Source organism: Scyliorhinus torazame, chromosome 14 (genome assembly GCF_047496885.1).
Source record: "Scyliorhinus torazame isolate Kashiwa2021f chromosome 14, sScyTor2.1, whole genome shotgun sequence".
Lineage (NCBI taxonomy): Eukaryota > Metazoa > Chordata > Chondrichthyes > Carcharhiniformes > Scyliorhinidae > Scyliorhinus > Scyliorhinus torazame.
The window spans coordinates 6,626,252-6,640,961 of record NC_092720.1 but is presented as its reverse complement, the minus strand read 5'-3'; the positions used below and the strand labels follow the sequence as shown (position 1 = coordinate 6,640,961).

The window sequence follows — 14,710 nt, the reverse complement described above, 5'->3', positions numbered from 1 at the left end:
TCCGATTTCCTCCCACAGTCCAAAGATGTGCAGGTTAGGTGGATTGGCCATGCTAAATTGTCCTTAGTGTCCAAAAAGCTTAGGTGGGGTTACTGGGTTACGGGGATAGGGTGAGGGTGTGGGTGTGGGTGGGGTGCTCTTTCCAGGGATCGATGCAGACTCGACGGGCCGGCTGGCTTCCTTCTGCACTGTAAATTATATAATGTACTCTGATATCTATCTGAATTTCACCCAGCTGCTTTGGTTCAGTGTCTCTTGTCCAGCAAAAATCAATCAGTTACAGATTTCAGATGAAATGGGCTCCAGCATCCAATGCTTTCTGTGGGAGAGAGTTGTACCTATCTGAGAGTTGTACCTATCTGAGAGTTGTACCTATCTGAGAGTTGTACCTATCTGAGAGTTGTACCTATCTGAGAGTTGTACCTATCTGAGAGTTGTACCTATCTGAGAGTTGTACCTATCTGAGAGTTGTACCTATCTGAGAGTTGTACCTATCTGAGAGTTGTACCTATCTGAGAGTTGTACCTATCTGAGAGTTGTACCTATCTGAGAGTTGTACCTCTCTGAGAGTTGTACCTCTCTGAGAGTTGTACCTCTCTGAGAGTTGTACCTCTCTGAGAGTTGTACCTCTCTGAGAGTTGTACCTCTGAGAGTTGTACCTATCTGAGAGTTGTACCTATCTGAGAGTTGTACCTATCTGAGAGTTGTACCTATCTGAGAGTTGTACCTCTCTGAGAGTTGTACCTCTCTGAGAGTTGTACCTCTCTGAGAGTTGTACCTCTCTGAGAGTTGTACCTCTCTGAGAGTTGTACCTATGAGAGTTGTACCTATGAGAGTTGTACCTATCTGAGAGTTGTACCTATCTGAGAGTTGTACCTCTCTGAGAGTTGTACCTCTCTGAGAGTTGTACCTATCTGAGAGTTGTACCTCTCTGAGAGTTGTACCTCTCTGAGAGTTGTACCTCTGAGAGTTGTACCTATCTGAGAGTTGTACCTATCTGAGAGTTGTACCTCTCTGAGAGTTGTACCTATAGAACATAGAACATAGAACAATACAGCGCAGTACAGGCCCTTCGGCCCACGATGTTGCACCGAAACAAAAGCCATCTAACCTACACTATACCATTATCATCCATATGTTTATCTAATAAACTTTTAAATGCCCTTAATGTTGGCGAGTTCACTACTGTAGCAGGTAGGGCATTCCACGGCCTCACTACTCTTTGCGTAAAGAACCTACCTCTGACCTCTGTCCTATATCTATTACCCCTCAGTTTAAAGCTATGTCCCCTCGTGCTAGCCATTTCCATCCGCGGGAGAAGGCTCTCACTGTCCACCCTATCTAACCCTCTGATCATTTTGTATGCCTCTATTAAGTCTCCTCTTAACCTTCTTCTCTCTAACGAAAACAACCTCAAGTCCATCAGCCTTTCCTCATAAGATTTTGTACCTCTGAGAGTTGTACCTATCTATCATCCATGATGTGAAATGTTTCCCGAATTCCTTTCCTCAAGGTCCTAACGATTTTTAGATTACGTCCCATTGTCTCTCCCCCAATCAGCAACAAGAGCCTTTAATTTATCATATCACATTGTTTTCATAACATTTTATCAAAACATCCTTAATCTTCAATATCCCAAGGAATAAATCTGCTATGTTCCAGGGAATGCACATGATTTATATAATCTCTCCACATAATCTAACCCTTGTAGTCCTGGTAACATTTGGGTGAATGGGGCACGTCTTCCAAGGTCAATATAACTTCTGATGGTGCAGTGTTCAGAACTGAACATCATTTTCCTGGTGTGGGCTAGTCAGTACTGTACAGCTGCAGCAGAATTGCCTTGCCTTTATATTCTAACCCTTCATTGTCAGATGCTCATACTTCCATAGCCTTTTCAATTATTTTATTGATCTGGATACATGAATTTATTTTTACAGGATGTGGGCGTCGCTGGATAGGCCAGCATTTATTGCCCATCCCTAACTGCCCTTGAGAAGGTGGTGGTGAGCCGCCTTCATGAACCGCTGGAGTCCATGTGGTGTAGGTACATCCACAGTGCTGTTCGGGAGGGAGCTCCAGGATTTTGACCCAGTTACAGTAAAGGGACGGCGGTATATTTCCAAGTCAGTATGGTGAGTGACTTGGAGGGGAACCTCCAGGTGGTGGGGTTCCCAGGTATCTGCTGCTCTTGTCCTTCTAGATGGTAGTGGTCGTGGGTTTGGAAGGTGCTTCCGAAGGAGCCTTGGTGAGTTCCTGCAGTGCTATGATAGTGGCAGGAGTGAAGGTTTTGTGTAAGGGGTGCCCATTTCATCTGAAATCTGTAACTGATTGATTTTTGCAGGACAAGAGACACTGAACCAAAGCAGCTGGGTGAAATTCAGATAGATATCAGAGCACATTAAATTTACAATGCCTCCCGTCGAGTCTGCATCGATCCCTGGAAAGAGCACCCCATCCAAACCCACATCTTCACCCTATCCCCGTAACCCAGTAACCCCACCTAATCTTTTTGGACACTAAGGATAATTTAGCATGGCCAATCCACCTAACCTGCACATCTTTGGACAGTGGGAGGAAACCGGAGCACCTGAAGGAAACCCACACAGACATCGGGAGGACGTGCAGACAGTGACCTAAGCTTGGAATCGAACCTGGGACCCTGGAGCTGTGAAGCAACTATGGTGCCCATGATCTGATATGAGCCATGACCTGATTTAATATGGAATTGGGCCAAGGGACTGAATGGCCTCCTCCTATTCATATGCCCCTCAATTAATCATATAGTTGAAATTGATATCAAACACTGACCTTTACAAACGCACTCTTGAAATATTTACATTGAGGAATTTGGTGTCTGTTAGCTAATCCAGTTCACCGTGTACACCTGACTGAGCTGTCTGCTCAATGTGATTAAAACTTTGTGTACCAGGCTCTTAATAATCAAGCTGCATGTTGCTTTGTTCATTCTTTGCATTATCAGAATCCCTGCAGTACAGAAGCAGACTTATTTGGCCCATCGACCTTCAAACGATCACATGACCACGGCCCAATGCCCTGCCATATCCCAATTAGCTTACCCAATCTCCCACCCAACCTTTGGACACTAAGAGCAGTTGATCATGGCCATCCATCTCACCTGCACATCTTTGGACTGAGGGGCGAAACAGGAGCACCCGGACGAATCATAGAATTAAAGTGCAGAAGGAGGCCATTCGGCCCATCGAGTCTGCACTGACCCTTACTAAGAGCACCCTACTCAAGCCCACTTCTCGACCCTATCCCCGTAACCCAGTAACCCCACTTAACCTTTTTGGACACTAAGGGCAATTTAGCACGGCCAATCCACCTAACCCGCACATCTTTGGACTGTGGGAGGAAACCGGAGCACCCGGAGGAAACCCACGCACACACTGGGAGAACGTGCAGACTCCGCACAGACAATGACCCAGCGGGGAATCGAACCTGGGACCCTGGAGCTGTAAAGCAACTGTGTTAACCACTATGCTACCGTGCTGCCCGCAGACACGGGGAGAAAGTGCAAACTCCACAGAGTCACCCGAGGCTGGAATTGAACCTAAATCTGTGGTGCTGTGAGGCAGCAGTGCTAACCACTGCACCACGTCTTGCTTATTCCACTTATTACCCTGCTTATCCCACACAAAGATCAGTGCAGTGCTGTTTATGACCAACGTGTTTCTGGAATTCGGACCAAAGTTTAGGGGGTGAATGAAAAGTCAACATTTTTGATAGGACGTTATCGTTTGTCTGCATGGCTTTCTGTGAGCATTCCCTGTATGTTTGTCATTCAGTCCCTCAGTTTAAGTTTCATTCTTGTTTTGCTTTGTGTTTAACATTTGCTAACCGGTTTTCGTATCCTATTGTGTCCACGTGAATCTCAGATCACATGAAAAGCAGGGTGCACAAACACGATAGAACCAGCGGGCATGGAAATGACTCCCGTAGAAATAGAGATTTAAGGTACAAAAGGGACAGTGAACCGAAAGGAGTTCCGGTAGACCCAATCTCAAAATCTCGGATTGATGACTGGGCCACGGAGCCAGCAACCCATGGCTCCAGAGAGAAGTTACATTCTTCAGATACTCAACGGGCTAATTATTATCCGGACGCTGACAGACCGAGTCCCGAGAGGCGCCCTCACAGGAAGGAGGCACCAAAGAGACCACCTCCCCCTGTCCTGCACTCGGCTAAGGCGGCTGCTGCCAGTTACGACGGCCAAGGTGCTCGGCCCAAGGTCGCTGAGGTTGGGGATGAGTGCTGTGACCCGTCCGGGTGTGGTGTTCACTGCTGCAAGCCCGATGTCAAAACCTCGTGCAACCGTATCCCCGAAACCTTGGGGGCTTGCGCCCCTGACCCCGAGGATCTCCTGGGAAGAGAAAGCCAATGCAGAAAAGATGTTGGGATGGCGAGGAAGGAGTGGCGACAAGCAGCACGTTCGCGGTCACCTGACCTGCGGGGTGAGAGCAACAACTGCCAGGAACCAGGTAGCAACTTTTGTTTTTACTTACGTTTCCATTCTGAATGCATAACATTCCCTCCAGTGTCTTCAGATTAGCACCTCAAAATAAAGAAGCAAAGTCACTTTCTAGGAGTGCAGTCTGTGCTCGGGTGCCCTCCATACCTGGTTCGCACAGTGAGGATATATTGCTTTTGGTAATGCTGTGTTGAAGTTGGTCTTTGAAACTCTTGAGTTGAGCTTGGTTGGGAGAAAAGAAAAGTTTAATTGACTGGAAATCCGGTATATTGATAAAATAACAGTGAAATGGGTTCCCATCGTGATACAAATTGCTGAAGTATCAGAACCCATTGAGCAATGTTCTCTTTTTAATTGCACAGATGCATGACCATAAGACCATATGACATAGGAGCAGAATTAGGCCACTCGGCCCATCGAGTCTGCTCCGCCATTCAATCAAGACTGATATTTTTCTCATCCCTATTCTCCTGGATTCCCCCCGTAACATAGAATATAGAACATTACAGCGCAGTACAGGCCCTTCGACCCTCGATGTTGCGCCGACCTGTGAAACCACTCTAAAGCCCATCTATACTATTCCCTTTTCGTCCATATGTCTATCCAATGACCATTTGAATGCCCTTAGTGTTGGTGAGTCCACTACTGTTGCAGGCAGGGCATTCCACGCCCTTACTACTCTCTGAGTAAAGAACCTACCTCTGACATCTGTCTTATATCTATCTCCCCTCAATTTAAAGCTATATCCCCTCGTGCTAGACATCACTATCCGAGGAAAATGGCTCTCACTGTCCACCCTATCCAATCCTCTGATCATCTTGTATGCCTCAATTAAGTCACCCCTTAACCTTCTTCTCTCTAACGAGAACAGCCTCCAGTCCCTCAGCCTTTCCTCATAAGATCTTCCCTCCATACCAGGCAACATTCTGGTAAATCTCCTCTGCACCCTTTCCAATGCTTCCACATCCTTCCGAAAATGCGGCGACCAGAATTGCACGCAATACTCCAAATGAGGCCGCACCAGAGTTTTGTACAGCTGCAACATGACCTCATGGCTCCGAAACTCAATCCCTCTACCAATAAAAGCTAACACACCGTATGCCTTCTTAACAACCCTCTCAACCTGGGTGGCAACTTTCAGGGATCTATGTATGTGGACACCGAGATCTCTCTGCTCATCCACACTGCCAAAAATCTTACCATTAGCCCAGTAGTACTCTGTCTTCCTGTTATTCCTTCCAAAATGAATCACCTCACACTTTTCTGCATTAAACTCCATTTGCCACCTCTCAGCCCAGCACTGCAGCTTATCTATGTCCCTCTGTAACTTGTAACATCCTTCCGCACTGTCCACAACTCCACCAACTTTAGTGTCATCTGCAAATTTACACACCCATCCTTCTACGCGCTCCTCCAGGTCATTTATAAAAATGACAAACAGCAGTGGCCCCAAAACAGATCCTTGTGGTGCACCACTAGTAACTGGACTCCTGGCTGAACATTTCCCATCAACCACCAGCCTTTGTCTTCTTTCAGCTAGCCAATTTCTGATCCAAACTGCTAAATCACCCTGAATCCCATGCCTCCGTATTTTCTGTAGTAGCCTACCGTGGGGAACCTTATCAAACGCTTTACTGAAATCCATATACACCACATCAACTGCTTTACCCTCATCCACCTGTTTGGTCACCTTCTCAAAGAACACAATAAGGTTTGTGAGGCACGACCTACCCTTCACAAAACCGTGTTGACAATCTCTAATCAAATTATTCCTTTCCAGATGATTATACATCCTATCTCTTATAAACCTTTCCAAGATTTTGCCCACAACAGAAGTAAGGCTCACTGGTCTATAGTTACCGGGGTTGTCTCTACTCCCCTTCTTGAACAAGGGGACAGCATTTGCTATCCTCCAGTCTTCTGGCACTATTCCTGTAGACAAAGATGACTTAAAGATCAAAGCCAAAGGCTCAGCAATCTCCTCCCTAGCTTCCCAGAGAATCCTCGGATAAATCCCATCCGGCCCAGGGGATGGACTGAGCTTTTTCACACTTTCCAGAATTGCTAACACCTCCTCCTTATGAACCTCAAGCCCTTCTAGTCTAGTAGCCTGAATCTCAGTGACCCCTGATCATCTTATTAATCGAGAACCCATCTATCTCTGCCTTAAAGACACTCAGTGAATTGGCCTCCACAGCCTTCTGCGGCAGAGTTCCAGAGATTCACCAGCCTCTGGCTGAACAAATTCCTCCTCATCTCTGTTTTAAAAGATCATCCCTTTAGTCTGAGATGGTGTCCTCTGGTTCTAGTTTTTCCTACAAGTGGAAACATCCTCTCCATGTCCACTCTATCCAGGCCCCGCAGTATCTTGTAGGTTTCAATACGATCCCCTCTCATCCTTCTAAACTCCAACGAGTACAGACCCAGAGTCCTCAAACATTCCTCATACGACAAGTTCGTCATTCCAAGGATCATTCTTGTGAACCTCCTCTGGACCCTTTCCAAGGCCAGCACACCCTTCCTTAGATATGGGGTCCAAAACTGCTCACAATATTCCAAATGGGGTTTGACCAGAGCCTTATACAGCCTCAGAAGTACATCCTTGGTCTTGTATTCTAGCCCTCTTGACATGAATGGTAACATTGCATTTGCCTTCTTAACTGCTGACTGAACCTGCACATTAACCTTAAGAGAATCGTGAACAAGGATTCCCAAGTCCCTTTGTGCTTCTGCTTTCCGAAGCATTACCCCATTTAGAAAATAGTCTGTGCCTAGATTCCTCCTTCCAAAGTGCATAACCTCACACTTTTCCACATTGTATTTCATTTGCCACTTCATTGCCCGATTTCCTAGCTTGTCCAAGTCCTTCTGCAGCCCCCTTGCTTCCTCAATACTACCTCTACAGATCTTTGTATCATCTGCAAACTTAGCAACAGTGCCTTCAGTACCTTCTTCCAGATCATTAATGTATATTGTGGTCCCAGCACAGACCCCTGAGGCACACCACTAGTCACCGGCTGCCATCCTGAAAAAGACCCCTTTATCCTCACTCTTTGCCTTCTGCCAGACAGCCAATCTTCTATCCATGCCAGGATCTTACCCTGAACACCATGGGCTCTTAACTTATTTGACAGTCTCATGGAAACTGGCATGGCGTACTGACCATGAAGCAGTCTGGATGGATGTCGGCAGCAGCACAATAAGCAGAGCGCATATAGCCAGCATTCCTGTTAAGATCTGTGTGTGTGGCCATGCTTCAGTCTTAAAGGGACCACACGGTGCAACAAATAGGCTGTGTACACAAAGTCTTGACGTCGTGGGAGTGAAATTGTGGGTGTGGTGCAGGAAATGAAAGAAGGGCAGTGATTAGTTCTGTGCCATTATGACCCCAGAGCAAATCTTGCAATGTAGGGCAGTTGACAGAAGGCCGATGATTTTTGACTGTGCAGTTTCCACCTTCAATTTTCCAAAGATAGGCACGATCAATTTGGCTGGAGACGAAGTTGAATTCAAACTGAGGCTTTATTAGTATCTGATGTGTGGCCTCCTACAGCCGCTGACGAAATGGCTGCGAGCTGAAGGCCACGCATATTTATAACCCGGCTCCTGGGCGGAGCTAGCATGCAGGGGCCCAGGTGAAACTGTAGTGCAGGTACAACCCTTAATATAAGAACACAGTGGTTTACCACAAAAGACAAGGTCCCAGAGGTGAAATTGTGACTCTCTGAGCATATCTGGGGAATTCCAAATCATTTGGCCTAACCGTTGGATTTGTGTATCTAAGCAGAATGGTGCTCTTTAACATTTCCACTGTATCCTCCAACTCTTGAAATGAAAAATGAAAATGAAAATAAATCGCTTATTGCCACAAGTAGACTTCAAATGAAGTTACTGTGAAAAGCCCCTAGTCGCCACATTCCGGCACCTGTTCGGGGTGGCTGGTTCGGGAATTGAACCGTGCTGCTGGCCTGCCTTGGCCTGCTTTAAAAGCCAGCGATTTAGCCCAGTGTGTAAACCAGCCCCTACTTGAACCAGTGCCCCAGAGCCTGGGCCTCTGGATTACCAGCGCAATGAGATTACCACTCACCATTGCCTAGCCCTTGTTCCATGCAACTTCAACCTCGGTGATGTCTCTCAGCTCCACGTCCCTGCTTGTTCGTACCCTCCATGCTGCATTGTTCCTTCTCTTTCCTCTAATCTCCATTAACAGTGACTATACCATCCCTTCTCACTGCACAGCCTCCGAAACTGTACCCGTGCTGTACATTTTCATTAATGTTCATTAAATCCCTCTGCTGCATCTCCTCCCATACTGCTTTCAAAACTCTCAGAAATGATTTGTGACCTAATTCCATTAATTCTGAATTCTTTACCATAACATAAGCATTTACTTCTGATTTGTCCTCCCCTACCCATTGTGATTTGCTAGTAATTTATTGCCCCTTTAAGCAGTCATGAACACTTAAAAGAAATATTGCTAAGATTCATGTCTGCGACCAGCACTTCAATGGTTAATTGTAATCGCGGCTCGAGCTGCTGGCTTTGGGTTTTCTGAAGCTGACTGGAGCCCTCCAGTGGCAGGAAGCGAATCCTTTTCCTCCCCAGATTTTGCCAAGAGTTGAATGGCTGAGCAATGCCCCTCACATTCACGTCAGCTCGACTGCTCAAATGGCAGTCCATTGCACAAGTGCCAGTCGTGGTTCTGAGGTTGGCACGCTACTGCCGAGTAGGATTGTGTGTTCAAGTCCCAAACAGAGACCTGAGCACAACATCGCTCTGCTTCAGTGTTGTACCGAGGGAGCACCCCGCTGCTGGGGGGTGGGTCAGTGCAGAGGGAGCGCCCCGCTGCTGGGTGGGGGGGGGGGGGGGGGTCAGTGCAGAGGGAGCGCTGCGCTGCTGGGGGGTGGGGGTCAGTGCAGAGGGAGCACCCCGCTGCTGGGTGGGGGGGGTCAGTGCAGAGGGAGCACCCTGCTGCTGGGTGGGGGGGGTGGGGGTCAGTGCAGAGGGAGCGTTGCGCTGCTGGGGGGTGGGGGGGGGGGTCAGTGCAGAGGGAGCACCCCGCTGCTGGGTGGGGGGGTCAGGGCAGAGGGAGCACCCTGCTGCTGGGGGGGGTCAGTGCAGAGGGAGCGCTGCACTGCTGGGGGGGTGGGGTTCAGGGCAGAGGGAGCACCCTGCTGCTGGGGGGGGGGTCAGTGCAGAGGGAGCGCTGCGCTGCTGGGGGGATGGGGGGTCAGGGCAGAGGGAGCACCCCGCTGCTGGGGGGGGGGGGGTCAGTGCAGAGGGAGCGCTGCGCTGCTGGGGGGGTGGGGGTCAGGGCAGAGGGAGCACCCCGCTGCTGGGGGGGGTCAGCCCAGAGGGAGCGCTGCGCTGCTGGGGGGTTGGGGGTCAGGGCAGAGGGAGCACCCCGCTGCTGGGGGGGGTCAGTCCAGAGGGAGCGCTGCGCTGCTGGGGGGGGCGGGGGGTCAGGGCAGAGGGAGCACCCCGCTGCTGGGGGGGGGTCAGTGCAGAGGGAGCGCTGCGCTGCTGGGGGGGTGGGGGTCAGGGCAGAGGGAGCACCCCGCTGCTGGGGGGGGGGGGGGGGGTCAGTGCAGAGGGAGCGCTGCGCTGCTGGGGGGGGGCGGGGGGTCAGGGCAGAGGGAGCACCCCGCTGCTGGGGGGGGGTCAGTGCAGAGGGAGCGCTGCGCTGCTGGGGGGGTGGGGGTCAGGGCAGAGGGAGCACCCCGCTGCTGGGGGGGTCAGTGCAGAGGGAGCACTGCGCTATCAGAGATGCTGTTTCTCAGATGAAATGTTAAACCAACACCTGCCTGGCCCTCTGGTGCAGGTGGACAATTCCGTGGCACTATTTAAGGAGATCCAGGAATTCCTGGCGATGGAGATTTTGATACACCTGCACCACATGGGCTGCAGTGCCTCAAGAAGGCTCAGCGTCACCATTTTCAGAGCAATTAAAGATGGGTAATAAATGCTGGCCTTGCCAGAGATGGTCAGGTTCCAAGAACAATCTGAAAATAATCGCAAGGAGTGATTGCACCTCTCCGAATCAGGACAGGGTTTTATGTGAAGTTCTCGGGATGGATGTGCCACCGGGGTAAATGTTAACCCTGGGTTTCAGGCACAGCCTCTTGGTGAGAGATTTCTCACAGGAACCGCCCCTCAGCAGCACAGCTACATAGCCACAAGGTCCATAACCACGAGTACACATCCTGAGACACTCTGCCAATGACTGCTGTTATGTGCAAACTAACAAAGAACTGGGTCTACTTTCAATGCAGAGACAAGACTCCGAGATTTAATGGATCTTAGCATCTATGAATAGTTTTGATCTCCTCTCTGGATGGGAGCTATTGATGAGGGGCTGTCAAATTTAAAATTATCACTGAGCAAGGGTCGAGCTTAGAAGGAATGCCCTTACGTGGAGGGTTGTTGGAGTGTGGAATTCTTTGCCTCGGAATGGTTGAAGCAGGGAGATCACTGCATCTTTTAAGGGAAGATTGAATAAATGATTGAGGCAAAGGTAGAAACGGGGCTTTCAGGCAAAAATTAGACCAGTGGCAAAGAACCATCCCGGACCTGATGGAGCAAATGACCTCTCGATAGGCTGTAAATTTCCATGGTTCTACTCACTGCGCATTTGCCTGTAGCGGCTGATGCAGTGGAATCTGCCTCACGGTGGGAGCTGGAACACCATTGCGGCCCAGACACTTACAGAAGAACACGCACCTGAACTGTTCGTGTGGCTGACGACACCCCTGCAGGGTGGATGATTAAATCATTGAAATTGTTGCTCCGGTTGGGGAGCTGGGCCTGTCCGTTTTTTGTTAAATGATGTGCTCACTGGCAGGTTTAACCATCTCCGACAGGGCTGAGTCCAAGAATGGATAATGCAGTGAAGGAAACCATGCATGGTATTTCAAAGATGAGTGCCAAAGACCTGGAGTGGAAAGATGCTGAACTCGCACGGAAGCTTCAAGAAGAAGAGCTCATGGTGAGCAGAGAAACCTGCCGGTTTGCTCTTTGTTTAATTTGTGCGCACATTAATGTCTCAAAGCTCTTTGTGTAACAGTCTCAGCTGTGGCTCACTCTCTCCACTTGGCATAATACCTTGACTGACATCCCCAGTGCAGTGTTTTTAAAAAAAAAATAAAAAATTTAGTATACCCAATTCATTTTTCTTTCTAATTAAGCGGCAATTTAGTGTGGCCAATCCACCTAGCCTGCACATTTTTGGGTTGTGGGGGCGGAACCCACGCAGGCACTGGGAGAGTGTGCAAACTCCACACGGACAGTGACCCAGAGCTGGGATCGAACCTGGGGCCTCGGTGCTGTGAGGCTGCAGGGCTAACCCACTGCGCCACCATGCTCCCAGTGTTGAGGGAATGTTATACTGTCGGATGTGTGCCCTCCCTGATGAGGCCGTGTCTACCTACCTTGACGGGGTAAAAGATCCCATTACATTGTTCAGCAGAGCACAGGGGCATTCTCCCCAGTGTCCTGACCAGTGTTTACCATGATCTACTTCATCTGAAAAGATGAGTTGTTTATCTCATTGCTAGTTTTGAAACCTTGTTGTGAACCAATCGGCTGCCCCGATTCCCATCGTTACAACAGCCATTACCTGTTAAAGGTACCTCATTGGTTGTAAAGCAATTTTGAGATATCTTGTTGTCATGAAAGGTCCAAAATTCAAGTCCAAAAAACATCCATCAACATTAAAATTTAGTTTCACGAGTTTTCTTTCGGTTCTGCTAAATCTGGCGCAGATGAGTAATGGTGACCATGACGACTCTCATCAATTGTTGTAAAAAGCCATTACACTAATTTACTAATGTCTTTTAGGGAAAGAAATCTGCCGTCCTCACGCGGTCTGGCCCACATGTGACTCCAGACCCACGGAATTGTCATCGACTCTTCACTTTCCTCAAAAATGACCGAGCGAGACACTCCGTTCAATGGGCAGCAAACACTGGCCTTGCCAGTGCTACCCACACCCCATGGAAGAATACGTTTAATAAAATCAGACTTTTGTTTTACTTCTTGTGCCAATTGTACCTCCTGAAACAAAGGGCAACATTCAAATGTTTCACTGTTGATGACACTGAGGCAACCCAGCACCATCTTTATCAATCGAGATTTACGAGGATGCTACCAGGACTTGATGGTCTGAGTTGTAAGGAGAGGCTGGATAGGCTGGGACTTTTTTCTCTGGAGCGCAGGAAGCCTAGGGGTGATCTTATAGAGGTCTATAAAATAATGAGGGGCATAGACAAGGTAGATAGTCAACATCTTTTCCCAAAGATAGGGGAGTCTAGAACTAGAGGGCATAGGTTTAAGGTGAGAGGGGAGAGTTACAAAAGAGACCAGAGGGGAAGTTTCTTCACACAGAGGGTGGTGAGCATCTGGAACGAGCTGCCAGAGGCAGTGGTAGAGGTGAGTTCAATTTTTTCCTTTTAAAAAAAGTTGGACAGTTACATGGGCAGGGTGGGTATAGAGGGATATGGGCCAAATCTCCCTGTTGGAGATTTATGTAACGGCTCCGATGATCTCAGGAAGTCCCATAGGCTATAGGAATGCAAGTTATTTTTCCTGGTATCTTTTTGGAATGTTTTTATTCCTGGAAACCTAGTCTAAAGATTAGATTTCCTGTTTAAAAACTAAGAAAGGAGTTTTCTGCTAGATCCCCCCCCCCCCCACCTCCCCGCCCCCACCTCTGAAGTTGTTGCTTTGGAGTTGCGTCACCCTCCAGTACTACACCAAATGCCCGTCACACCCACACGGACCCACGATCTCCGTGCAGGGGCCTGTGACATCCTCGCACGGACCAGCTGTCCAGCAGGGGCAAATGATGAATGCAAAGGCGTAAATCTGGCCAACTGTACTACCAGCACCAGGTATGTTACGAGATTTGTGGTGCGTTTTCCAATCATGTATAAAATGACACTCTCAATATGTTTTCATTCCAGAAGGAGTTGTCGGTAAGTTATGTATTAGCTGTGAAGGAACACAGTCCAGAGCAGAAAACTCACTGATCAATTTGTGTTTCTTTGTTCTCCTTGCTCCAGGCTATCCAAAGTTCCAAGACAGCAGCTCAAATGGCACAAGATGAGGTAAGACCATCTTTAACAGGCCATGCCAGTTGGGGATTTTGCCAGGTAGATACAGGGTGATGCAGCTTGCGATTATTGTTCCAATTAATTTTGCACGGAAGAATTGTTCCCCATGTGTCGTCTCTGTGCAATGAGGAAAAGCAGTGCACACACTTTCATTCTCTGCGATATTAGAATTGAGCTCGATGGACTTGTGTGGCACTGAAGGACTGAGATTAAAGGTCTAATCTTTCACCAACTGCCAATTGCAGGAGATCGCCCGGTTACTGATGGAGGAAGAGAAAAAGCAGTCCCACAGGAAATCCAAGGAAAAAGATTCTGCACGGAGAGCAGAGGAGGACAGGAGGAAGGGATCCTCAGAACGCAGGAGGCATGAGCAGGACAAGAAGGTAGAGGTGGACCTCGGTTTGATTGCAGTCTAATTTAAACATGTAAAACTTAATCTTGGTGAAATTTGATTTTGAATCTTTTTTTCAATTATTAGAATTGGAGTAAAATCCATGTTGATTCCTTGTAAAGAATTTTAATTTATATCTTGTTTTACCACATCTCTGAGCACCTCACAACCTGGAGGTTACTTGTTCCTGGAGACCATCCTTATCTTTGAATAGCGCCGTAGGATCTTTTCTCGGCTGGTATTATCTGGTGTGCAGGGCCTTGCTTTAATTTCTCATTCTAATCTAGCCCTTCCATTAAAGAAGTACTCCCTCAATATTGCCTTGAAATGTTCCTGTTGACTATTGCTGGGGCCTAAACATCAATCCCCAGGCCCTCTGCTCCTGCACCCTCTTTATTTAATTTATCCTTGCCTTGCTTTTCCTGCCGGAATGAATCATACTTCTCGGCATTAAATTTCATCTGTTACTTTATCGCCATAATCAACTTGTCTTTGTTGAATAGATCGTAGAATCCCTACAGTGCAGAAGGAGGCTATTCGGCCCATCGAGTCTGCACCAACCCTCTCAAAGAGCTACCGACCCAGGCCTACTCCCCGCCCTATCCCCATTACCCCACCTAACTGCACATCTTTGGAATATCGATTAAATATGCCTTTTTGAAGATTTCTGATATGTAGGCTCAATTTAATTCTCTTCCAAAGTCTGTCCGACAT

At 48.2% G+C, this 14,710-nt stretch overlaps 1 protein-coding gene across 2 annotated transcripts in view; it reads left to right on the top strand.

The window, feature by feature from the left end:
* The window catches only part of ccdc50a (coiled-coil domain containing 50a), a 117,956-nt gene that overhangs the window by 81,059 nt on the left and 22,187 nt on the right, over positions 1 to 14,710 (top strand). Inside the window, exons 6-9 of one of the 2 annotated variants that reach the window (XM_072473643.1) lie at positions 3,903 to 4,505; positions 11,356 to 11,480; positions 13,555 to 13,599; positions 13,851 to 13,988. In XM_072473643.1, the coding sequence (XP_072329744.1) occupies positions 3,903 to 4,505; positions 11,356 to 11,480; positions 13,555 to 13,599; positions 13,851 to 13,988 (911 nt within the window). The remainder of the gene's footprint in view (positions 1 to 3,902; positions 4,506 to 11,355; positions 11,481 to 13,554; positions 13,600 to 13,850; positions 13,989 to 14,710) is intronic. The other variant, XM_072473644.1, reaches the window with a different exon arrangement.